Raw genomic sequence first — 25,756 nt, 5'->3', positions numbered from 1 at the left:
AGCAATCTCCTCAGCAACTGTCTTTAGGAGCCTGGTTGTGAGTGCCATCAGGTACACAGGCTTTGTTGGGGTTCAGTCTGAGAAGTAGCTTTCTTACTCCTTCCTCTGTGATGTTGGTGTTGCTGCATGTGGGGTAGTGGGGTAGGTCAGGTGGTAAGGGGCATCGTTGGGTAAAGTCATCGGCTGTGATGTCTTCCTTGCAGCCGAAGACAGACTGGAACTGTTTGTTCAGGACTTGAGCTTCACGGTTCCTTTGGGTCAGTGATAGACCTTCCTGCATCTTTGAGAGCAGAGACGCTAGAGCCTTCAGTCTTCCTTGCTTTAATGAAGCTGCAGAACTTCTTTTTCGGTGTGGTTTGGCCTGGGGTGTCTATGATGAGGTCTTCTATATACCGCCTGTATAGACGGTGCAGGCGTTTCTGGACAGAAATATTAGTAATAATTGCAGTCAACCAAACTGCATTGTTTATCTTCCTATGTCAAATATGCGCGCGCGCGCGCACACACACACACTGTATGCAACCACAAAGATTCACCGTTCACATCCACAATCGTAACATGCTTCCCTGTAAGCTTACAGCCGCCGAAATCGCGGGAAAACGTGTATAATGTCGTTAGTACCGAGTGGATGACAAAGGTGAAATGATTGCTATTTATTTTATACTTATGCCTGCATTGCAATATACACGAAATATACCGTGCATACAACTCCAGGAATGTACTATACAACATACATATTTTCCAAATTAAGATCATACTGTTCATACATTATGCTCGACAATCACTCAGTGGATTTAAAGTACTTGTTTCTCGCTTCCCAGAGCACCTAAGTAACCCCTTCCTCAAGCTGCACAGATCAAGGGAGATAACTTACAGTACACTTTCTTGGCCGACATTGCAAACTACCGCAGTTGTACGGCACACACTTCGCCCTTCTTGCAATACTCTGAAGTCACTTGACTGGTAATTATTTTAAGTATCCTAGATTTTGTCAATCATTGCTCGTGGTCATCAGTTCAAACTCGAGTCAGTTTCTACCGTGACAGTAACACGCGCACGCTAACAGACGGTGATAGTATGTACCACGGGAGCAGCCCGATACCCCCTCCCCCTCCATCCCGCCCGCACACACGTTCGGGGAAGTATGGAGCCGGGGGTGTGTCGGGTCGGGGAGTATCGACACGTATAGCCTAGAGCAGTGCAGTAGAGAGAAAAAAAATGAATCGCATAATCTGTTGAATACCTGATTGTGGCAGTGATGTTCAAGATCCACATTTGTGTAATGCTGCCTCAACCAGTAATGACTCAGTGAGTTATTCATTTATTGTGCATTTTCCAGTACAAACCCATAATTTTGGAGAATCACATTGTGCTATCAACAGTATAAAAACAAAATTGCGCAAGGTGTATAATGATCATGATGTGTAAAATTACTTGCAGAATATTACGTCTTTTATTGTTTTAATAAGCACATGCATAGAAATGTAGCATGAGACAGAACAAGAGGGAGAGCATTAATTTTGTCAGAAAACTGTGACAAAAGTACCAGTCTGAAAATTAACATTTTGAAATTATGGTCACAACCACAATAAAACTGGAATGGAAAAAGTTAACAAATGAGAAAGAAAATGTAGTGGTTGTAAAAGAGTTACAAAGCCTTTTTGATTACACATACTTAAAGCCTTTTTTGACTCATTTGTGTAAACAAAGTGAGTCTATGTTTTAACCCGGTGTTCGGTTGTCTGTGTGTGTATGTGTGTGTGTGTGGTAAACTTTAACATTGACATTTTCTCTGCAAATACTTTGTCAGTTGACACCAAATTAGGCATAAAAATAGGAAAAATTCAGTTCTTTCCAGTTATCTTGTTTAAAACAATATTGCACCTCTGGGATGGGCACAAAAAAATAAAAAATGAAGCCTAATTATATGCAAACTGCATTTACTGTTATATTTATATTTTTTGTATTCTCAAAACTTGGCACTTTGATCTGATATTCTGACACAACAACAAGAGCAGTCATTATTATCATTTTTTGTTCAAACAGGAACTTCTTTTGCTAAACATGGAAGTTTTCTTTATTTTGCAAACGTTTTGGTGCAGATGGTAAAGAAGGGAAATTACTCTGTAAATAATGCTGGGGGACTTAATTTGCTTTAAACTGATCTTTCTCATCTTAAACATTACATTTTGAAATTATACTCAATACATAAAAAGCTTGTTTGTTTTTTTAAAGTGTATCACAAGTGAGTCTTGAAGGCCTTGCCTCTCATGTTTTATTATGTTATGTAACTTAATTACACAGAGAGAATGTATCATAAACTGCCAATACAATGATACTGTGATACATTTATGTAACATTCATGTTTCAAGTGTTTCATACAGTTATCTATAATGCTACTTATGATGCATACTGAGATTGAAAATGATTGATACTGAATTTTAGACAAAATATCAAATGATCAAGTGTATGTTTTTTGATTTTTTTGGGATTAAAATTTTTTTTAGTCCACTGATGGTATTTTATTTCTAAGGTACAGGGTATGGTTTCGCCTGCTGATATGTATATAGAATAGAATAGATTTTATTGTCATGAAACTTTAAGGTTTGTTAGATACAAGTGCAATGGTAAATGAATGAATGAATGAAAAACACACAATTAATCAATCACTTAATGCAATAAATTGCAGCAGCATTCATAAACAAATTTTCCTAATCTTGTTTGTATATATTCATCATCTGTTAGCATCACCTGACTGGGAATATTTCCTGTGTTATTCAAATTTTGAATATCTTTTAAAAATTGTTGCCTTAAGGTTTTATATTTAATACAGTGATCAAGAAGATGGATTTCGTCATCCAGTATGTTACACGTGTTACACAATCTTCATGTGGAATATATAAATATCTACCTTTATCAATCTTTAGGTCATACACACTTATTCTGAGTTTCGTTGAAGCTTTTCTGTGTTTTGTATCTGATATATTTAAAAGATAGATTTCAGTTTTGTACTCCGCTACAATCTTATTGTAAAATTTTAGCTTTAAAGTTTTTTCCCTTTTCTTTTTCCAGTATTTGATATGTTCATTTTCTAATTTTTGATACACCACGTATTTCAGTCTATGTACGCTGAATGTGACTCACTTGTGTAAACAAAGTGAGTCTATGTTTTAACCCGGTGTTCGGTTGTGTGTGTGTGTGTGTGTGTGTGTGTGTGTGTGTGTGTCTGTGTGTGTGTGTGTGTGTGTCTGCGTGTCGTGGTAAACTTTAACAGTGACATTTTCTCTGCAAATACTTTGTCAGTTGACACCAAATTAGGCATAAAAATAGGAAAAATTCAGTTCTTTCCAGTCATCTTGTTTAAAACAATATTGCACCTCTGGGATGGGCACAAAAAAGATTGAAAATGATTGATACTGAATTTTAGACAAAATATCAAATGATCAAGTGTATGTTTTTTGATTTTTTGGGGATTAAAATTTTTTTTAGTCCACTGATGGTATTTTATTTCTAAGGTACAGGGTATGGTTTCGCCTGCTGATATGTATATAGAATAGAATAGATTTTATTGTCATGAAACTTTAAGGTTTGTTAGATACAAGTGCAATGGTAAATGAATGAATGAATGAAAAACACACAATTAATCAATCACTCAATGCAATAAATTGCAGCAGCATTCATAAACAAATTTTCCTAATCTTGTTTGTATATATTCATCATCTGTTAGCATCACCTGACTGGGAATATTTCCTGTGTTATTCAAATTTTGAATATCTTTTAAAAATTGTTGCCTTAAGGTTTTATATTTAATACAGTGATCAAGAAGATGGATTTCGTCATCCAGTATGTTACACGTGTTACACAATCTTCATGTGGAATATTTAAATATCTACCTTTATCAATCTTTAGGTCATGCACACTTATTCTGAGTTTCGTTGAAGCTTTTCTGTGTTTTGTATCTGATATATTTAAAAGATAGATTTCAGTTTTGTACTCCGCTACAATCTTATTGTAAAATTTTAGCTTTAAAGTTTTTTCCCTTTTCTCTTTCCAGTATTTGATATATTCATTTTCTAATTTTTGATACACCACGTATTTCAGTCTATGTATGCTGAATGTGACTAACTTGTGTAAACAAAGTGAGTCTATGTTTTAACCCGGTGTTCGGTTGTGTGTGTGTGTGTGTGTGTGTGTGTGTGTCTGCGTGTCGTGGTAAACTTTAACATTGACATTTTCTCTGCAAATACTTTGTCAGTTGACACCAAATTAGGCATAAAAATAGGAAAAATTCAGTTCTTTCCAGTCATCTTGTTTAAAACAATATTGCACCTCTGGGATGGGCACCAAAAAAAAAAAAAAAAAAAAAAAAATGAAGCCTAATTATATGCAAACTGCATTTACTGTTATATTTATATTTTTTGTATTCTCTGAACTTGGCACTTTGATCTGATATTCTGACCCAACAACAAGAGCAGTTATTAATACCAGTTTTTGTTCAAACAGGAACTTCTTTTGCTAAGCATGGAAGTTTTATTTATTTTGCAAACGTTTTGGAGCAGATAGTAAAAAAGGGAAATTACTCTGTAATTAATCACCAATGCTAGGGGACTTAATTTGCTTTAAACTGATCTTTCTCATCTTAAACATTACATTTTTTTTTCTTTTCTTTTCTTTTTTCTTCTCCCAAGCTTATCCATCATATTTAATACAGAGCACTTTTCAACCATTTTTAAAATCTCTTTTTTTTCCTCCTGATGATTCCTTTACAGGATAAAGCGTGAAGCACAAGGGAGTCTTGAAGGCTTTGCCTCTTGTTTTTCTTTCTTTCGTTTTGTTTGTTGTTTCTTTTTGTTCCTTCCATCATCATTTTTCTCCTTTCTGTTGTCTTTTCTTTCTTTTTTTCTCTTTTTTTTCTCATCTCCTTATTCTGTCTTTTTTCTGTCTCTCTTTTTTTCTTTGTAATCAGTCTTCTTCCCATTGTCATGCTCAAACATTTTCAAGGCCATGCAACATATAAACACATATACATACATGATAGTTTCGTGCACAATTGTAATGTCTGAAAGAGGCTAAGTAGACTCTCTCTCTCTCTTTCTCTCTGGGGGCATTAGTTTTATTTAAGTTCTTTAAGTATGTGTACATTTGATTTCACCACTTGATGTGTTTGGATTTGGATCGGTGTTCAGATATCTTGATGGACATAGACCACATTTTATGTAATTTGAGCTTGGTTTCAAAGTAATCAGTTTCTTGACACCAGTTGCATGTATTTGTGTTTGACGCCCCAATTTTTTGCAAGCATAATATTCGTTGGGTAAATGTTATGAATAAATTTGAAATGGAGTATTCTCACTCTCAGTCAGGATTCCTTCGTGCATTCATATGCTAAGTTGAAATAGTCTTTGATATTGATGTCTAGTTTGCGCTTCCAAAACTGTGCTGCACATATTTCATGATTTTGTTTGAGGGTAAAGTGTTTTCGGATTTATTTATTAGATAACGTAGTGAGGTATCCCCTCAGTTGTTGCAGTCAGCAGCAGTGTCTTTTGCAGTTTGGGGTATCCTCTTTGTGGGCATCATTGGATAGATGCTGTTTCCATGGTTGTGGTATGGCATTTATAATGGCATTGTATTTGAAAAGAACGCCTGGGTCAGTGTCCAGTTTGCATTCTACTTCTTTGTACGGCATTATATTTATGCTGCCAACGATCCTGCACGAGAACAGGAGAAGAATATCTGTTTTGCTTCATTTGGGAAAGTGAAACTCATTTCCCTTGTATTTTATATTTTTGTTGTTCCATAGAGGTTCCAGTTTTATATTTTCTATCGGTCTTTCTTTGTCAAGGACAGCTACTGCTTTTATTACCTCTGTCCAGAAGAATGACTGAACCTTTTCGATCTGTTTAATGTCTTTAGGTAAAATATTACAACTAAATCTGCAGTGATTGTCCATGAAGGATGACATATTATGTCTTGCAAGAATGCTCCAACGCGCTTTTGTCTCTGAGGAGTCTAGCTACCAGGAATGGGCTGCTGCTGGTGTTCGATGATGATCATATTCAGGCCACAGTCTTCTTTGTCAAAGCTGAGGACGCCTCTTTATTTTTTCAAAATGCTTTTTTGTTATGAAACTATTTTTTCCACAAATACCTGTACATAAGTGCTGAGGACTTTGACTGGTAGAGCCAATACCTGCAAGACGTGAGAGAACTGTGACAACAAAAATTTCTTTGCCAAAATAATCTTACTGTATAGTGATGGGTTTCTGCGTTCCCATCGTTTAATCACTATAGTTATTTTATCGATTTTGATTTCCAGTTTTCTTTCATTTCTGAAATTTCTTTGTCTGCTGAGAAATATATCCCCAGAAATTTCCGTCTGTCAGGTCCTGCAGGAATGCTATTTATGTAGCCTGTTTCATGCTTTCTTGACCCCCGCCAGGTGCCCTCTGATTTACTTTTATTCGATTTCAGTCCTGAGTATTCTTCAAACTGTGATACAATGTCTGTAGGCAGCGACTCATATGTAGGGAGTGCCCTGGCAGAAACGTGTACTGGTTCTACTACTGGCAGGACTGGCATGGCCGCCGCCATGGTGGCTCCAGCACTGGAATCTGCTATCCCTGGTCTTTTTCTCTTGTTCTGCACACAGATGTTTTCGATAGGAGCACAGTACAAACGCACAGTATACTAACTTGCTTTTCTCACTAACAGACCTTCAGCTGAATCCTTCAACAAATCAAAGCCACTATATCTTTTCCACAAAAAGCCCACAGAGCACAGAAGAATGTGGCCTGCCAACATCGGAGGCCAGATTTGAGGTCCATCAGTACCTCTATTTTTTCATCATTCTCATCAAACCAGTCTTGGTTTCTTCAGGTTGCTGGTCCAAGATGTTCGAGGTCAGTTGTATAGACAGCATCCCTGAAGGCCATCCACTGTTCCTCAGTGCTCCTGTGGTTTGTCTGGCAGTCTGTCTTCAAGGTTGTTGGTGAGTTCTTCTGCAACCTTGCTGCTTTTCAGCTTGGAGGCATTCAGCCTCTTTGTAGTCGTCTGACCATGGGGTCTTTTCATGGGCAGAATACGAAGCCTGAACTTGGACACAATGAGGCGGTGGTTGGTCCAGTAGTCAGCACCACACATGCCTCTTGTCACTCTGACTTCCAGCCTGTCCCTCTTCCTGGTGATGACATAGTCTATAAGATGCCAGTGCCTCGAGTGAGGGTGCATCCATGACGTCTGTTTCTTACAGGTGGGTAGGTGGAACAAGGTGTTCGTGATGACAAAGTCTTGTGTGGCACACATCTTCAGGAGCAGAAGGCCGTTGCTGTTGCACTTGACAGTGCCAAGTCTTCTAATGACCCCTTCCCAGGTTTGGTAGTCTGTCCCTACTCTGGCATTGAAGTCCCCGAGAACAATGAGCTTCTCTGACTGTGGGACTGCTGAAATGAGAGATGTCGAGTTCTTCATAGAAATTGTCATTACTGTCATCTGGGTTGGTCATGGTGGGAGCATAGTAACTAATCAGTGTTGCACTCTTCTTGTTTGAGAGTTGGAGCTGAAGTGTCATCAGGCGATCGTTGATACCCACTGGAAGCTTGGTGAATTTGCAGGCAAGGTGAGATTTGATGGCAAATCTGACAGGCGCAATAGCCGAGTGATTAAAGCATTGGATTTTCAGTCTGAAGGTCCTGGGTTTGAATCTCGGTAACGGCGCCTGGTGGGGAAAGGGTGGAGATTTTTCTGATCTCCCACATCAACATATGTGCAGACCTGCTAGTGCCTGAACTCCCTTTATGTGTATATGCTCCCAGATCAAATATGCATGTTAAAGATCCTGTAGTCCATATCAGTGTTCAGTGGGTTATGGAAAGAAGAATACCCAGCATGCACACCCCTGAAAGCGGAGTATGGCTGTCTTCATGGCGGGGTAAAAACTGTCATACTGTCATACACATAAAAGCCCACTCATGTACATACGAGTGAACGTGGGAGTTGCAGCCCACGAACAAAGAAGAAGAAGATGGCAAATCCCATGCCTGCTTCTTGTCGTTCAGTGCTGCTGCGACCACTCCAGAAGAATGTGTATCCATCACCACATTCTGTAAGCTGGCCCTTTTCGTTTCTAGGCGTGCTTTGCTGAGAGCTGCTATGTCCACATTGTAGCAAGCTAGCTCTTTGGCAACCAGTGCAGTTCTTCTAGCTGGTCTGTGTGCCTTGATGTTATCCAGCAGATTTCTCACGTTTCAGGTGCCGTGGTTGAGCACCATCACTTCCTTCCTCATTTTTGTTTGTTGACCGCTATGAGGGATCCCCACCAGCCACGGTAAGCTGGCCATGGAGAAGTGAAGCAGGCTATGTTTGAGGCACCTTTTCTAGCCCCTTCCTCCATGAAGTCGAGCAGAGCAATGCTAAAAGGGGCTGGGCTGCTCAGACACTCAGGGGGCTGCCGAACTCCAATGCTGCTTCGGCCCAGTAGAGAGCGACCCTATGCCCTGGGCCACCTGTGTGCAGGTTTGTGACAACAGCTTCCAGTGTATCTGCACCTGCTGCTTCGCCACTCCCCCATCACCACAGGACTAGAGGTGTTGTGCAGTGTAATTTGAAGTCATGACTTGTGTTTAACTTGGATTAAAGTGTGGAAGAGTTGTGCAGGTCATCAGCCTCACTCTCTCATCCCGGCCCATCTGGACCCAGTGGCAAGACATAGTCAAGATGTCTGGAGATAGGTCAGGATGCAGTAGATGGCTAGCAGTGTTCTGCATGTGTCTCACTGCGCCCTTTTAGTACTGCACAGTGCATTGCTGAGAATCACCTTTCTGCCCGTTGAACCAATGATGATTTCTTCCGCGCAGTCTGCCAAACCCAGGCTTCACACTCTAGGTAAACAAGCCCCAAATGTTGTTGGTCCAAGGCAGTTCTTGTGGCATGCTCACAAGTCTCCCTACTCATTGTTGACATACTGATCCGCCATTGCAGCTATTGGGAGATGTCTCCTCTTCTGCCTGCTCCGCTGTTGGGATGACATCTTTGTATTTGACCCATACATGGAGGCTGGTTCGTGGGCGCCAGGGCATATCCACATACTGGTGGGCTATGCGCGCTGCACATTATGTAAAGGGGGCCAGCATCCACCTCCCTTAAGCCATGTTTAATGATGTGCTAAATGTGGCAGAGACTTTACCTCATTTTCATGTTGGGTTTACTCCCCACATGCGAGTTCTGGTGGGGAGTGTGTGTGTGTGTGTGTGTGTGTAATATGGACCCTGAAGATAATGTGCATATTTGATATTTTGTGTGCGTATACACATGAAGGAGGTTCAGGCAATAGCAGGTGTGCACATATGTTGACCTGGGAGATCAGAAAAATCTCCACCCCACCAGTTGCTGTTAGTGTTACAGAGATTCGAACCTGGGACCCTCAGATTAAAAGTCCAATGGTTTAAGCATTCAGCTGTTGCTTTACCATATGAGAAATTACATTGCATGGTCTCAGAAAATCATTCTTGACTGTTCCATGATAATGATATATGTTTATAGAGATTACTAGTATGAGAGTAATAGTAATAATAAACAACACTAACTGCAACTTTTTTTTTCCAGATTCTTTCTGTCCAGAACAGTAGAAAAATAACCGATTGAACACCAGACCCAGGCCTTGATTTGCAAGAGAGAAATGCATTGATCAAGCTTTCTGTATCAGATGGCTGTGGAAAAATCAGAAGTCTCCAGCAATGACTTGCCCTTGTCAGCCAATCTTCAGGACATCACAGTGAAGCATTTTGTCCTGGACCTGTCCTGTAACCTGGCACAAAACATCTTTAAAGGATCAATCACCCTATGGTGCCTTCCATCACAGGCCAAGACAGCAATAGAAACTCAGGAGGCAACCAGGAAGAACTCTGCTGTTTTGTGTGCAACAGATGATGGCAGAGCTGACCAGTTGTCTTCTCCAGCATCCTTTGAAATTTCTGGGTTGTCCTGTCCAATAGCAAGGGTTAGGAGTGACGAAGATGACAGTAACTATTCTTCTGTATATTCAGGCCAAAGTTGTTGTACTGACAGAGACAGACATTGTTCAGTAACTTGTGTTCAGTCATCACCATCATTCAGAGACAAGGATGAAATGGTTATTAAAACTGCAATTGATACAGAAACAGGTGAGGTTTGGAAATGTGTAGAGAGCATCACAGATCATGCGTCTCTGGACAGAGAATGTAGCTGTGTTTGTGTTCCTTGTGAGAGGTGTACAGGGGAGTGTTGTACTGTTCATACTGCTGTGGGTTTGGATGCATCCAAAAAAGTTCCACATGGAAAAGGCACAGATGAAAATAATGAGCACAAGAGAGATGTGAATGCTGTAGTTGAGTGCTTATCCTTTCGTGATCCTGACTCTGATAGAGTGGATACAATTTGCTGCCATGAACAATCAGATATCAGAAAAAAATTAGCCACCAAAACAGCAGTCCAAACTGGATGCTTCAAATCAAATTCTGATCTTGACTGTTGCCAGGATGGTGTAATAAAGCAAGAAAATGTACTTGATCCTTGTGTTTCACAACACAATTCATTGCCTCTTCACAAATGTTCATTTCTTGTGAATCAAACTGCTGACATGTCTCAGTTCTCAGATTTTGAGCATGACACTGCAGTGTCCAGCATTTTGCCACAAGAACCTGAAGAAGTCAGTCAACCTTGTGTCTCACAGAACAATTCGTCATGTTGTGTTGACAAACATTTACCTTTTTTCAATCAGAAATCTATTGATCAAAGCGAACCCTTCAGAATGATACTTGACAGCTACATGCTTGACATCCAGAAAGTGGATGGCATATATCTTCAGGATGATGGCAAGCAACAGTTTGAGGAAGACCCTGACAAATTTGTGCAGCAGATCAGCAGCAGTGATGGTATTTTGGTATCAGGGTGTCGCTGTCCGATGCAGTTTACTGTGAAGGAACATTGTCTTCATGTTTTCATGAAAAATGTTCATTCTGCTCACCAGTTTCCGCATGCTGTTCAGGTCTGGTACCAGACTCAACCTTCAGGACCATCACTAAAATGGACCAGAGATCAGGATGACCAGTTAGTATGAAACCTACATCTAATTCATTATGTAGATGTACAGCTGTTTGTGTTATATCTAGTCATAAGGAATGAATCTTTCACGCTACACATGCATAATTTTGTGTAAACTTATGAAAGTACAGTGTGTATGTGTGTACATGCATACTCACGTGTATGCACACAGACACAGACACACGCACACACACACACACACACACACACACACACACACACTTTTCTGTTTGAAATGTTTGAAATAAAAAAAATAAAAACATTCATACAAACAGTTAATACTATTATGAAGAAGTGACACAATGTCTGTCTTTTCTGTGTCCTGCAGATTTTGATTTGTTAATTAATCATTCATTAATATTATTACTCAGAAGTCAAATTTCCTTTTAAGGTCTTACAGGTTATACAGTTAAGGCAACTACAGACTCATTATGTCAGATTATGATTATGATTGTTAGTGATTGTTGAAGAAGATGATTTCACATTTCTAACCAAACTGAATTTGGTGTAAGACTACTCTGAAGTTTATGTGAGGATTTACAAAGAAATTTTATTGTTTCAGCCCATGCGTGTTTACCATAGGTCACTTCCTGAGCAATCGCTCATTGTTTCCTAGTCAGGATTTTCCCACTGCCCTTCCCACCTGGCAAGCATCAGTTACTGTTGATCCTGGGCTGACTGTGCTTCTTACTGGGGATGCAGACCCTGATGTCACTGTGACTAATGATGGTAATTGGTATTGTTTTTGTGTCGCCTTTTTCTGTAATTGTAAGTACATAATATTTTTGTGATTTTGAGGATGTTAATGATGAGGAATCTTTGTCACTTTTATTCATTGCATGTGTCAGTATTTTTGATGATTTAGATGACAATAATGATGAAGATTGTAATGAAGAAACTAATGATGATTATGATTGTGATGATGAGGACTGTGTGTAATGAATTTAGAAAGTTTGGTGGATGTTGGGTTGCCATTTACACTGTAGTAAAACACATATGGCCTTGTATTGAGCTGTAAATTATAGATATAATCATCATTATGAATATCATGATTGTATCATATACATATTCCTTACTATAACCCCTATGATGAGATAACTTGTCAGTTTTAGCTTGGGGAATCTTTCTAGATTCTATTGACAGCTGCAAACCTCATCTGTGTGATGAGGTATTTATTTGAACAGTTTGGTTGGGTCACTGGCTGAGTTTTGACTCACTTGTTGCATGCTCAGCAAAATGGCTATGTCAGTTCCCAGCTCTGCGACTGGAGGTGCACAGAAACAACCTAAACTGCTTTCTTTAGCCAGTGCTCAGAAAGAATTGGAGTGCCAACTTCAAGAAGAAAACAGTGATGGACTTTAATTGGACGATTCAATAGAAGATGAAGGGAATGATGAAGAGACTGGCACGATCACCTTATGCTGAACAGAGTTGAGACTCCAACATAACGACATAATGGACAGTGACACTGACCTAGATAGTAGCAAAGAGAGTGACACTCTTGGCACTGAGCCAGTGCAGGGGAGGGCTAGAGATTGAGTCCCACATTCACTATAAGTTAGCAACACTTGCGTTCAAACATTTTGACAAGTCTCTTCCATTGTATCTCTCCTCTGTATTGGAAACATATGAACCGCACAGAACATTAAGATCCAGTTCTGAAAAGCTGCTTAAAGTTCCAAGGACTAATCTGAAATGCGCTGGAAATAGGTCTTTCAGAGCTCAGGTTCCCCAAGTGTGGAACTCTCTACCTTCATCTCTTAGAAATGCCTCTGATCTACATTCCAGCAGCATTTGAACCCATCCGCAGCTGAGGGCGAAAGCCAGATATGTTTTTAAAAAGAGCAAGTGAAAATCATGGAGATATTTTTGCTCTTCCTTAACCTCCAACACACCCAAGAAGAAAGTGTGGAGGGTTTTAAAAAAGATCAAAGGCAAAAACTTCTGCCCAACTTTTCATCGTCTCAAGCTCTCATACGCTCTGATCACAGAGAAGAAGGCAGTTGTTAATTGCTAGCCTCCACAATAGAACTGAACTCTGGATCTGCCAACAAATCTGCTCTTTTTCTCAAAACCAAAAACCTAAAAGAAAAAATGCCCTGCAACTTCTCTTCTGGCAACACAGAGAGCTATAGCCTTCCTTTCACTCTGAACGAGTTAAAATCTGCCTTTCAGACCTGCACAGATTCCTCTCCTTGAATGGATGAGGTTCATTGTACACTTATAAAACATCTTTCTGAAACCTGTCTGGAAACTCTACTCAAAGTCGACAACCACATCTGGACCACAGGTTTTTTTCCACCCTCTTGGTGGAAAGCCCTCATAATCCCGGTGCCAAAACCAGGAAAAGACCCCTTGAGCCCCTCCAACTACAGCCCAATAGCACTGACCAGCTGCATCTGCAAACTGATTGAGAAAATGGTCAATGGTAGATTAATTGGAAACTAGAGTCTGATGGCCTTCTGGCGAAAGAACAGTGTGATTTCCACAAGCATCGGTCTACCGTTGACCATCTGGTCCATCTGGAAACCACAGTGAGGAATGCTTTCATCAACAAACAGCATGTGGTGGCCATATTTTTATATTTAGAGAAAACATATGATACCATGTGGAAATTTGGAATTCTCTCAGATCTGCACAAGCTCGGCTTCCGAGGACACCTGCCCCAGTTTATCCACAATTTCTTGCAAGACAGACAATTCCAGGTGAGGGTCGGCACCACCCTGTCCAACATTCACGAGCAGGAGCTGGGTGTTCCGCAAGGGAGCATTCTGTCGCCGGCTCTCTTCAGCATCAAAATAAATGACATCATCCAGTCGCTTCAGAAGGGATCGGACAGCTCGTTGTTTGTGGATGATTTCGCCCTGTACGCAACTGGCAGCATGTACGCCAGCATCCAGTGACAAAATTCAGTGCTGGGCAGAGGAGAACGGTTTCAATTTTTTGTCCACTAAAACTCAGTGTATCCATTTTCATAACTTTCATCAATTCTATATGGACCCTGAAATCCGTCTAGGAAAATCCACCCTCCTGGCGGTCAAGGAAGCCAAATTTCTGGGGTCGTAAACTGCATCATAAATGTTTTCCAGAAACACTGGATAATTATGCATTGCCAAAATATGTCTTATACTGTCTTTTGTTGTATTCCAAAAATTGGATAGATAACTGTTCAATACCTTTCAGTATAACATGTGTCCTCAGGCATTTATGTATGATTTTTAACTGAATTGAAACTATTTCAGATTGTTTTTTTTTTTTTGTTTTTTTTAACAGAAACCTTATTAAAACAAACAAACAAACAACAAAAACCATAAAACAAAAAAACATATTTATATATTATATGTCCTACAATTTTATTCCATGCTGTTGCAGTTGTTTATTTTCTTTTCTTTTATCTCTTTTTTTTTCATCATTTTTTCATGTATATAAAATTGACCCCATTCCCTTTCTTTCTCCTCGTCAGTACTTTTCTCAGATAATAATGATAATAATAATAATACATAGTTCTTTTATGGCGCAATATCCAGCACCAATGCTGCTCAAAGCGCCTTACATCATCCAGTTGACTATAAACATGCCTTAAAAAACACATCAACCGCTATCTGACAATGGAAAACATCCAGTGTGTTCATATGAATGAAAAAGCACACTTAAGAGATGAATCAGATTATAAAAGCTATGAAGTAAATAAGGCTTAGATTAAAACAAAATGCATTTCATAGAACACACACACACACTCACACATACACACACACACTCACACGCGCACACACGCACACGCCCACACACACACATATAATGATATATATATATATATATATATATATATATATATATAAATGTCCCTCCCTTACACACACACACACACACACACTCACACAGAGACACACACACGCTGACATTAACTATCAACTGCACTAAAAACAAAATTGCATAAGCATTGAGATAGTTCTTATTTTCTAACATAGAATTCTGTTCAGACATACTAACATGCCTACACACACACGCGTCCCAGAGCACTGTACCCTCACAAACACATGCACGCATGTACGCACATATGCACGCACACACATACGCACACGCACACACACCCACACACACACACATGCCCATTAAAAATAACCAGATAGAAAAAAATGCCATCACATCTAAGACCAAAACTACATAAAATACACAATGCATTAAAACAGGGCTACAAAAATACTACTACAAAGATACTTGGTAACAGGCATACCTTGGTTTAACCCTCCACCCAGAACAAAAATGCTTACGGAAAAGGTAAGTTTTCAGATCCGACTTAAAGGAATGTAGATCAGAGGCATTTCTAAGAGGTGAAGGTAGAGAGTTTCACACTTGTTTCACAAATGTTTGAAGGCGAGTGTTGCTAACTTATAGTGAATGCGGGACTCAATCGGAAGCCAGTGTAACCGATTCAGCAGAGGTGTAACATGATCAGATTTCTTTTTGGTGAGAACCAGTCGTGCAGCATTGTTCTGAATTTTCTGTAATCTTTTGATAGAGGAAGATGGTAAACCTGCAAGAGTGGAATTGCAGTAATCCAGTCTGGACAGGACAAAACAGGAAACCAACTGAGCCATATTTTTCTCTCTTATGTAGGGTCTGACTGGGGTTAGCCTTTGGAGATGAAAATTACATGAGCGACACAAGAGTGAAATTTGGTCGTTCATTGTCAAGGTTTGATCAAGATATACACCCAGGTATTTGGCTGATGTTTGAAATGCTACTGTATCAGGGCCAAACGTAACTGGGTCCTTTTCTGCTGCCTTAAGATGAGTTAGGTCTCCAACGGCAAAGAGTTCAGTTTTGTCTTCATTGAGCTTTAGCTTATTTTTGTTCATCCATGTTTTTACATCAGCTGCACAAGCTTCCAATTCAGTAATGACTGTGTTAAAATCAGTTGGTGGAGCGGCTTTTTGTAATTCTGTGTCATCTGCATATTTATGGTAACCAAATGAGTGTCTTTTGAAGATGTCAGACAAAGGTTGAGTGTACAAAGTGAACAAGATAGGCCCTAAGACTGATCCCTGAGGGACACCAAACACAAGAGGAATGATTTTAGGGGTGCTATGTTTTACTTTAACCTTGAGTTGACAATTTGAAAGATATGAAGAAAACCATTTTAAAGCAGTAGATTTAATGCCAAAGGTAGTGCTAAGACGATTGATAAGAATTTGGTGGTCAGTTGTATCAAATGCCGCTGACAGATCTAGAAATGCCACTACAGATGTAAGTCTTTTGCCTCTCATTTTGTAGTACAACCCATTGTTTTCAACTATTTAATTGTTTGTAATTGTGTCCCCCCCCTCCCTTTTTATTATTATTATTATTATTATTTATCATTTTATTTTATTTCATTTTTTATTTGATATTTACCTATGTATTTATTTATTTTGTTTAATTCTTGTTTTTATTTATTTATCTTTTTTTTCAACTACTTTTAATAGAGTTACTCAGTTAGGTTTTAAGGAATTTGTTTTTTGATAGTAAAAGAAAATAGACAATCGCAATTCTTTCGGCTCTGGATGAAACCTGGCAGTGGTGAATTTTCATCACAACATGTATGTCATGGCATGCTTGCATCATAATAGCTGCATAAGAGTGACCCTAGTAACGTGTAAACAACTCATCCCTTGAGATAATTTGGAAAATGTGACAGATTGATGTGTATGTTTTTATTTTTCCTTCTCCCTCTCTGTATATATTATATACACATATATGTATACAAGAAACATATATATATACACTCGGCTTATATCACAGATTGACTTGATTTTACAGTTGGGCCAACAGCAAAGTGAGAGCTACCCACCCATCTACTATCCTGCCTATCTACCTAGTTACCTACCCACCCACCTGCCTATTTTCCTACCCACTTACCTATCTAGTTGCATACTCACCTACCTTGCAAGTTACCAGCCAGCCTTCTCTCTACCTACATTCCTATCTCCCTACCAACTTACCTATCTACCTGCTGGCCTCCTACATACCTACCCACTATCTACGTAAACATCCTTCCTACACATGCTTGGCTTATATCACAGATTGACACAAGCTTACAGTTGGGCCAACAACAAAGTGAGAGCTGTATGATCAATGGTTTCTGTGCTGCAATGGGTGGTCATTTGATTGATTGTTTGATATGGATACTTATATAGTGCCTATCTTCGGTTGGAGACCAAGCTCTAAGCGCTTTACAAACATGGGGTCATTTACACAACAGGTTGTTTAGAACCGACTGACGGTTACCACTGGGCGCTCATCATTCATTTCCTGTGTCATTCAATCAGATTTCAGGCATGCACACAAACACACTCAGACAGACATGTAACATTTTTTACGTGTATGACCGGTTTTGGGGGGTTTGGTTTTTTTTTGTTTTTTTATCCCGCGATGAAGGCAGCCATACTCCGTTTTCGGGGGTGTGCATGCTGTGTATTCTTCTTTCCATAACCCACCAAACGCTGACATGGATTACAGGATCTTTAACATGCGTATTTGATCTTCTGCGTGCCTATACACACGAAGGGGGTTCAGGCACTAGCAGGTCTGCACATATGTTGACCTTGGAGATCGGAAAAATCTCCACCCTTTACCCACCAGGCGCCGTCACCAAGATTCGAACCCCGGACCTTCAGATTGAAAGCCCAACGCTTAAGCGCCAGCGCCTGCGTTACAGCTTAGTCTTTTGTGAAGGACTATGACTCTGAAATCAGGAGGCAAGATTGCACTGGCTCTTAGTGCAGCAGCCTTGGGGGGCTAGTCAGCCTTTGGGGAGCCATCCCAACGCCAACAGTCCTGAAATCCTCTCTCTTGGCTGAGAAAATGGGGATACATGTAACTTGGATGAGACACTCTCCACCATAATCAAATTCAAGTCCAAATAGTGGGGACAGCAGTTGCCTTCCTCTGCTGTTCTGATGGTCATAGTCGGACACGACTTACTATCATATATGATATGTCAGGTGTCCCAAAAAAAGTGAACTGCTTTTTTACAAGTATTTTCTCAGTGATAGAGAAACTGAATTCATTGAAAATTTTTACACAGTAACCTTAGGGTATCATCAACAAGTCTGCAAAATATCTTAAAGTTTGGATACTAAATTCAAAACAGCATATCAGAGGAAAACTCACTTATTTCAGTTTATGCTCAATGTGGCCTCCATCTTCCTCCATGACTGAACAAAGCCGTTTCTTCCAAGCAGAAATGCTTTTACATATTTCTTCCACCAATATCTCCTCCCATGATATAATCATCCTGTCCTTTAATGCCTGCTCGGTCAGTTATCTCTCACTCCCCCGGTAAACTTTCTCCTTCAGAGAGTCCCATATGGCATAATCCATTGGGTTACAGTCAGGACTTTGTGGAGGCCATTCATCCTTCTTGATGAATTCTGGTGTAGCCTCCTCCAGATGGGCCTGGGTTACCCTACTTGTGTGTGAAGGAGCACCATCTTCTGAAATATGTAATTGTTTATAGGATAAAGACACCTATAGTCCGGGAGAAGATTGTCATCCAATAACTGAATGTAGCTTTCACTATTAAACTTGACTCTATCAGTGTCAATAAAATGAATGAATGTTTTTCCATTCCAGGCTACTCCAGCTGAAACCATTATCTTTTTTGAAAATCTAAAAGTCTCATGATAGAGCCGAGAATTTCTCGTTTCTGTTTCCCATAAACGCGATCGTTTTGGCGATTTTTAGCTATCTCTAACGTAAAATCTTTCTCGTCTGTGAAAATGATCCTTTTCACGTCAGTGGCCGAGTAGCGGTCATTCAAGTTACGGCAGTGAGTTTTTGTTTTCCCTTTCACATTTTGGTCCCTCCTTGATACCGTTTCCTCTTGAGGTGCTTAGCTTCTGTTCTTTTGCCATTCTTTGCACAGAAGACTTGATCACTTGTAAATCGCTTTCAACTTCTCTAAGAGATTTGTGGGTCCCTGGATTCTCCTCCTGGGATTGAATCAGTTCCTCAACACAGTCCTTGTTCTCCTCCGAACATGCAGTCTTGGGTCTCCCACTGCCAATTTTACGTGCTACTGACTCTATGGTGCATATTTTAGCGATAAGTCTATCTACAATGACATGACTCCACCCCTTGCCTGGAAATTCCTTTACGATTTTTTCCACCCCAGCCTTTCTCCTTGAAACAGTTTTCAATGGTAACCTTATCACTTTCACTTAAAGGCATGGTTGATTCTTCCAAACTGAAACTTTGGACAGAACTGATTTTGGATACAGATGACAATAATTATAAAAAAAATCAATAGACTTGACACACAGACAGGCTATTTTCAGACTGACACTGATTGACAGATGCAAACACCTGGCAGCTGGCATGAACATGATGGTCACATTGCACAGCTCTGATATTGGATTCTTTGACACGCTGTTTTGAATTTGACAATTCTCGCATAATTTGCATCCAAACTTTTAGATATTTTGCAAACTTGTTGATGATACCCTAAGGTTACTGTATGAAAATTTGGAGTGAATTCGGTTTCTCCATCACCGAGAAAATACTTGTCAAAAAGCGGTTCACTTTCTTTGGGACACTCAATATATATATATATATATATATATATATATATATATAGAGAGAGAGAGAGAGAGAGAGAGAGAGAGAGAGCTGTAATTCCAATCATTTAGACTTTGGGTGTTTTAAATCCAGTTCTGAAGAGCATTGTGGATAGATACTATTGTATATAGGTAAGTCATACAGTTGTATTACTCTTTTGTCACAACAGATTTCTCTGTGTGAAATTCAGGCTGCTCTTCCCAGGGACAGCACGTTTCTACACTGAGAGCGCCACCTATTTTACTTCTTTTTTTCTGCCTGCAGTTTTATTTGTTTTCTTATCGAAGTGGATTTTTCTTCAGAATTTTGCCAGGGACAACCTTTTCGTTGCCGTGGGTTCTTTTACGTGCACTAAGTAAATGCTGCATACGGGACCTCAGTTTATCATCTCATCCAAATGACTAGCGTCCAGACCACCACTCAGGGTCTAGTGGAGGGGGAGAAAATACTGGCGACCGTGAGATTCGAGCCAGTGCTCTCAGATTCTCTCACTTCCTAGGTGGACTCGTTACTACTAGGCCAACACTCCACACTCAGTTTTGAGCCTTAATGTTTAGTCATCCACTTCTTGAACAATATAGACTTATTCAGACATATTTTATTATCAACAGTTTTGTCAATTTTTCATTTTTCGTATGTACTCTTTTTTTGCAAGTGTTTTGTGCTTAATGTACTATAGTTTAAGAAAGGTAATTGCTTTTATTTTTATCTAGTGTTCAATTTTTTATTTAGGGAAGAAGAAGTTTTCCTACTTTACCCAGTTTCCGATGCCTGCATCAACCTTTGCTATTGCTGTTGGAAATTGGGAGATGGAGACCCTGCAGTATGAGTCTATGCTTGATGATGTGGTTTACCAGTAAGTTTGTTTAAGCATCATTATTACAACAACTAAAGCAGCAGTTATAACAAAAGCAGTAGTAGCTTCAGCACTAACAGCAACAGCAACAAGAACAACAACAGCAACAGTAGCAGCAACACCAACAGCGATGACAACAAAACTCAGAACAAAACAACCAAAACAATATGCAGATCATATTGAAAATGACATGATTAAGTAAAATTGTAGTACAGTCACTAATATGTTTTGTTTAAATATTACAATCTTGAATGTGATCACATTCAATCTTTGTTCATCAGTTTAAGTTTGTGGGTGTCCTTTGCTTATGTGTATGGATATATGTGTGTGTGTGTGAGAGAGAGGGAACTCTGTGTGTGTGTGTGTGTATGTGTGTGTGTGCGTGCGCACACTTATGTGTATAATTATTTGCATGCTTCAAACAGTGGGATTGAAAGGTAGTTCTGCTGTCAGTTTCATTAAGATGATTATTTATTATGGTTAGATATCTTTCCATAATGTCAGAAATATGAAACCTATGTATAATTTCTTGTTCTTAAAAGAAAATTAGTCAAGTCTATAAAACTAGTTTACTTATGTTATTTTGAAACTGCACATTTCTGTACATGACAATAGGATGAACTAACTCTTCAATTTATTTGTAATTACATACTCACCAATACAATTGACAAAATGTGGATGCAGATTGGTGTATAAAGAGCTAAAGGTTTGGATTTGTTACCTTTTCACATTTTGAGTTGCGGATTTTATTTCTATAATCATCATTGGTGTGTGTGTGTGATGTTATGACAGAGACATGGACAAACCCCAAATACACCTTTTCTTTCCAATGCGATGGAAAGAGAAAAGCTGTTCAGTTCTGGGCAACTACCTTCCTCGGTGCCTGCTGGAGGTGCAAAGAATGCTGGGACGTTATCCATTCCGTCGACTGGATGTTTTGATTGTACCTGCTTGTTTTGACAGTCTGGGTATGGCAAGGTTAGTGGTGTTTTTTCAGTCCTTGACAACACACTTATGTTATTACATCTTGATGACTTTGTAAGGAACATGCTCCAGTACATGTGACTTATCACTACATTCTAATTCATTATCATTGTAAACTCAATGTATTGAGAAATTCAGTGTATGAGTATAATGCAGATCAGTCAGAGTGCCACCCATTTTTGTATTTTTCCTCCTGCAAGTGTACTTGTTTTCCTACTGAAGTAGATTTTTCATCAGAATTTTTCTGGTTGCCGTGAGTTCTTTCACGTGTGCATGTGTGTGAGTGTGTGTGTGTGTGTAAAAATCATGTCAGTCGTCTCTCTGGTGCAGGCACTGCACTTTTTGAACAGCAAGTCTCATGTCGAAAAATACAGTTCATATAGGTACAGAATAAACATAATGCTTGACAACATTGATAATGCTCTGCATATACATGGCACATACCTAATTGTATATGAAAACTGCAATGACGTTGTTGACTAAGGTAGTAAAAGCAATAATTATGCATCTAATTAATGTCATTATCATTCCTCTTCAGCTCCTCCTCTGAGTACCTGTTATTATCATCATTATTGCTATTTTGACTATTATTGTTGTTGTCGTCATCATTGTCTTTTGAGAAAGAATTGGGTGAAAATGTCACATACAATGCACACTAGTGCATAAAGAAACCCAGACATACGTATGCACATGCAGAATATTAAACCTCGCAACAAATGTCCATCATTAGAAAACCCACACACAAGAGAAGCATGAATGGGACTATTCCTATCTCCTTTTTCTTCATCACACAAAATGTTCTTTTCTATTTGAATGTTTTGCTCTGCTATCATCAATATTACTGTCATTATTAGTATGATTAGTATGATTTTTTTTTTTTTTTTTTTTTTTTGGTTGTTGTTGTTCTTTTTTTTTTTTTTCTTTTCTTTTTCAGTCAGTGAAGAAAGCCATGTGCAGAGCACAAAGAAAAAAGTATTTTAAAGGAAAAGAAAAAAAGGGACCCCCACACCCCCCCAACCCCCCCAAAAAAACCCCAAAAAAACTCACAAAAAAACCCCAACGGTAACGATAATAACAAATAACTACATATGAATAGGGGAGAAAACACAAGTTTTCCTTACTGATAGAAATTAGTCAAAAGACCAATGTGTATTCGAGGGTCTTTTTGCTTTAATTGATCTACACGATGTGCGTCTTCAAGTAAGGTGCGTCGCAAGCAAAATGACGACAATTTTATGTGAGTTCACACATGTCTCTTTGTGAAGGTCAAGGTATTCGTGTCAGTGTTGTGTGTCTCATCAGGGCCGTAATTCTCCGTTTTCACGTGCTCACTTTGAGCTGTGCAAGTTGTCAAATGATGTGTCCACCTCCATGTCTTATTCGTTTCGCAGACTATGATTTTTACGACCTAGATTTTTGTTTCGTTAAACCTTATATTGCCTTGCTTGTTCAGAATCTATAAATACAACTCACTTTGTTGGGAAAAAAAAAGCTGCATAGTTTAAAAAAATGAATAGAGGCTAAAAAAAAAAAAAAAAAAAAAAATCAGTAATACATTGATATAGCTTTTTTTTTAAAAAAAGAATGTGAAGACATCCGTCACATAATTTATCCGTATTTTCTGAAGAAATGTTTATTTATTTACTTATTTGTTTATGTATTTATTAAGATGTTTCACTACAGCGCATATTCTTGAAGCTCTATGCATTTTACAACATCATGTCATTGACAACATTGTTGCATGTTTCCATGACACTTTTCATTTCTCTTTTCCTGTCCATTTGCAGGTAACCCTGTATAATGACCACAGCAGAAAGATGTTGATGAATGAATGTAAGATTTGTGGAATGGATGGGTGAATGATGGGGAATTAAAAAATTGTTGAAAAAAAAAAAAGAAAAAAAAAAAAAAAAGAAGTGGGCTGTGACAGTTATCATTATTCAGATCTGCACCTGAATCATCGCCCTCACCACTACACAGGTTTTCTTCCTCACTATTCATATCTTTCAGTAATTCCTGAGCCACTTCTTAAGCTGTCAACCATAAAAAAAATAAGCCCAGATTGATCTTTGCTGGACAACACAATTTTGACCAGCCATGTCTACAAGTGACTTGGGAATTTCCTACTGCCTCTGAGTCATACAGTGCAGAATGTACATGTCCAAGGGATGTGAACAATCTTCAAATATTCTAGAGGACAGGGAGAAACAAAGTAAGTCGATTCCATTTAAATATCAACTGTGAACTGCTGATGAAAATTGGATGAGAGAGTTATATCCTACAGGTATATAACAGTGCATCAAAAGGGATGTAAGTCTCACGTCCCAAGGCAGGCAAGGGGTTAATTCTCGCTTCAGTGGGGAGCCAGTGTAGAGTACAGAGGTGAAACGTAATCAGTATGTGGAACTCTTATAGTCAGACAGGCAGTATTGTTTCGAAATTTTTGAATTTGCTGAAGAAGATTACATGAACAGCCTGTGAGAAGAGAATTACAGTAGTTGATTCATGAAAGCACAAAAGCAGAAACAAGAGTTTTTGTAGTTTCAACAGAAAGGTACTGATGGATGGAGTTAATCAGATGAAGTTCATAATTGACTGTGTGTATCAGATTGACTACATGAGCATGTATACTGAGGTTTCAGTCAAGAATGCCTCCAAGGTTCCTTTCTGATTTAGAAAACTGAACTCTGACATCACCAACCACAATAGAGGCAGGGAAAGAGACAGATGTGGATGATCTTAAAGTGGAAATAATAATAATAATGTGTGTGTGTGTGTGTGTGCGCACGCACAGGCGCGTGCGCGTGCATGCATGTGTGTGTTTGTTGGATGTTTTCATTTGTAAATGTTGAGCAATACCCTATTGTCTTAACATGAGTATGTGGGAGAGTGGGGGGTGGGGTTAGTCTATTGTCAGCTATTGGGAATTCTTATTTGACTAATTTTAATCTCTTTTCATGTTGCGCATGATCATTTTTTGTTGGTGTTTACAACGAGCCTATGATTGCAGAAGTTGATTTCCATGTGGATTAATAAAGTGTTTTTGATTTGATTTGATTTGATAGTTTCAGTTTTGTCATTTAACTTTGTTGAATTTCATCCAGGGTTTAACATCAAGAATGCAGTCTTGCATTGACTGAATCAGACTATTTGGTTAGTTTCTGCAGACGTTTGTATCTGAGTGTCATCAGCAAAAGAGTGGTAAAGAATAGAATGACCAGAAATGACATCAGAAAGAGTGTACAGAACAAACAGAATAGGGCCCAAGACAGAGCCTTGTGGCACAACATAAGAGATCAGGGTTGGGTCAGACTTTGATAGGCAAACATTTGGCATAATAAAGCAATTTCTCTTATTTTTTTTACATATATTATACGTTTGTAGAGGTGCCCTGGCAGAATCAGTAAGGCATTGACCCCTGATCCAGTGGTCAGGGTTCGATCTCCCATTTCACCCTGGTGTTGTGTTCTTGGGAAAGGCACTTTGCTCTGTTTTTCCTAAATCCGCCCAGGTGTGAATGGGTACCTGACTTGGCTGGGGAAGGTTAAAATAGTGAAAGGAGAGGATTATTTATATATATATATATGCTTAGTTCTACAATACTGGAACATTGGGCTGAGTCAAGGTGCTCCACTCTAACAGATTTGCACAATATTCATTATGTGATGGTGTACTTCGTCTGTTTCACAGTATATATTAATCATTTGGTAAATAGAATAAAGCAGTTTGGTGAAAAAAAAAAAAAAAAAAAAAGAGGAAAAAGACTTACTGTTTTTTGTGATTTTTTGTTTGCTTATATTTCTTCAAAAATGGTGGCAAAATCTAAGACATGCTTATGGGTACTTATTTTGCAAGTCTCCATCAGGTTGTTAACACGCTCTACAAAAAAGTTTATTTGTGTGTTTTTCTTGTAATGCAAATCATCTGCATATGTTAAACAACAGTTTCTGAATGGAAGCTATAAATAGAAGCTTATGGACTCATGCATGACTGGTGTTATTGTCAAATTTTCCATTACCTACTTGCCCTTGAAAGAATTAATGGACATGCCAACTGTTTCCTGATCGATTTTCTTTTTTAAAATTTTTTTTTTACCATATCTGCTTTGTGTTTAAACAATTTTAAACGAAAAGTTCTTTAAGAGTCTGCAGATTCGCTTCTGGCTTTCACTAATTTTGACTGGCATTATGTCCATGGTAATGCAACAATAAGACAACGTATCGATTGATGACATGAAGTG

At 38.9% G+C, this 25,756-nt stretch overlaps 1 protein-coding gene across 4 annotated transcripts in view; it reads left to right on the top strand.

The window, feature by feature from the left end:
* The first annotated feature begins 847 nt into the window (after positions 1 to 847).
* The window catches only part of LOC143295379 (aminopeptidase O-like), a 203,677-nt gene continuing 178,768 nt past the window's right edge, over positions 848 to 25,756 (top strand). For 2 of the 4 annotated variants that reach the window (XM_076607047.1, XM_076607044.1), the window contains exons 1-5: positions 848 to 963; positions 9,603 to 11,084; positions 11,641 to 11,807; positions 20,409 to 20,532; positions 21,325 to 21,510. In XM_076607047.1, coding sequence (XP_076463162.1) covers positions 9,703 to 11,084; positions 11,641 to 11,807; positions 20,409 to 20,532; positions 21,325 to 21,510 — 1,859 coding nt within the window. In that variant the 5' untranslated portion in view covers positions 848 to 963; positions 9,603 to 9,702. Of the gene's footprint in view, positions 964 to 1,004; positions 1,309 to 9,602; positions 11,085 to 11,640; positions 11,808 to 20,408; positions 20,533 to 21,324; positions 21,511 to 25,756 lie in introns of those variants that run through there. The other 2 variants (XM_076607046.1, XM_076607045.1) reach the window with 2 other exon arrangements.

The sequence above is a fragment of the Babylonia areolata genome, chromosome 20 (assembly GCF_041734735.1).
Source record: "Babylonia areolata isolate BAREFJ2019XMU chromosome 20, ASM4173473v1, whole genome shotgun sequence".
NCBI lineage: Eukaryota > Metazoa > Mollusca > Gastropoda > Neogastropoda > Buccinidae > Babylonia > Babylonia areolata.
The sequence above is the reverse complement of the archived record's forward strand: the minus strand, read 5'-3'. Positions and strand labels throughout refer to the sequence as shown.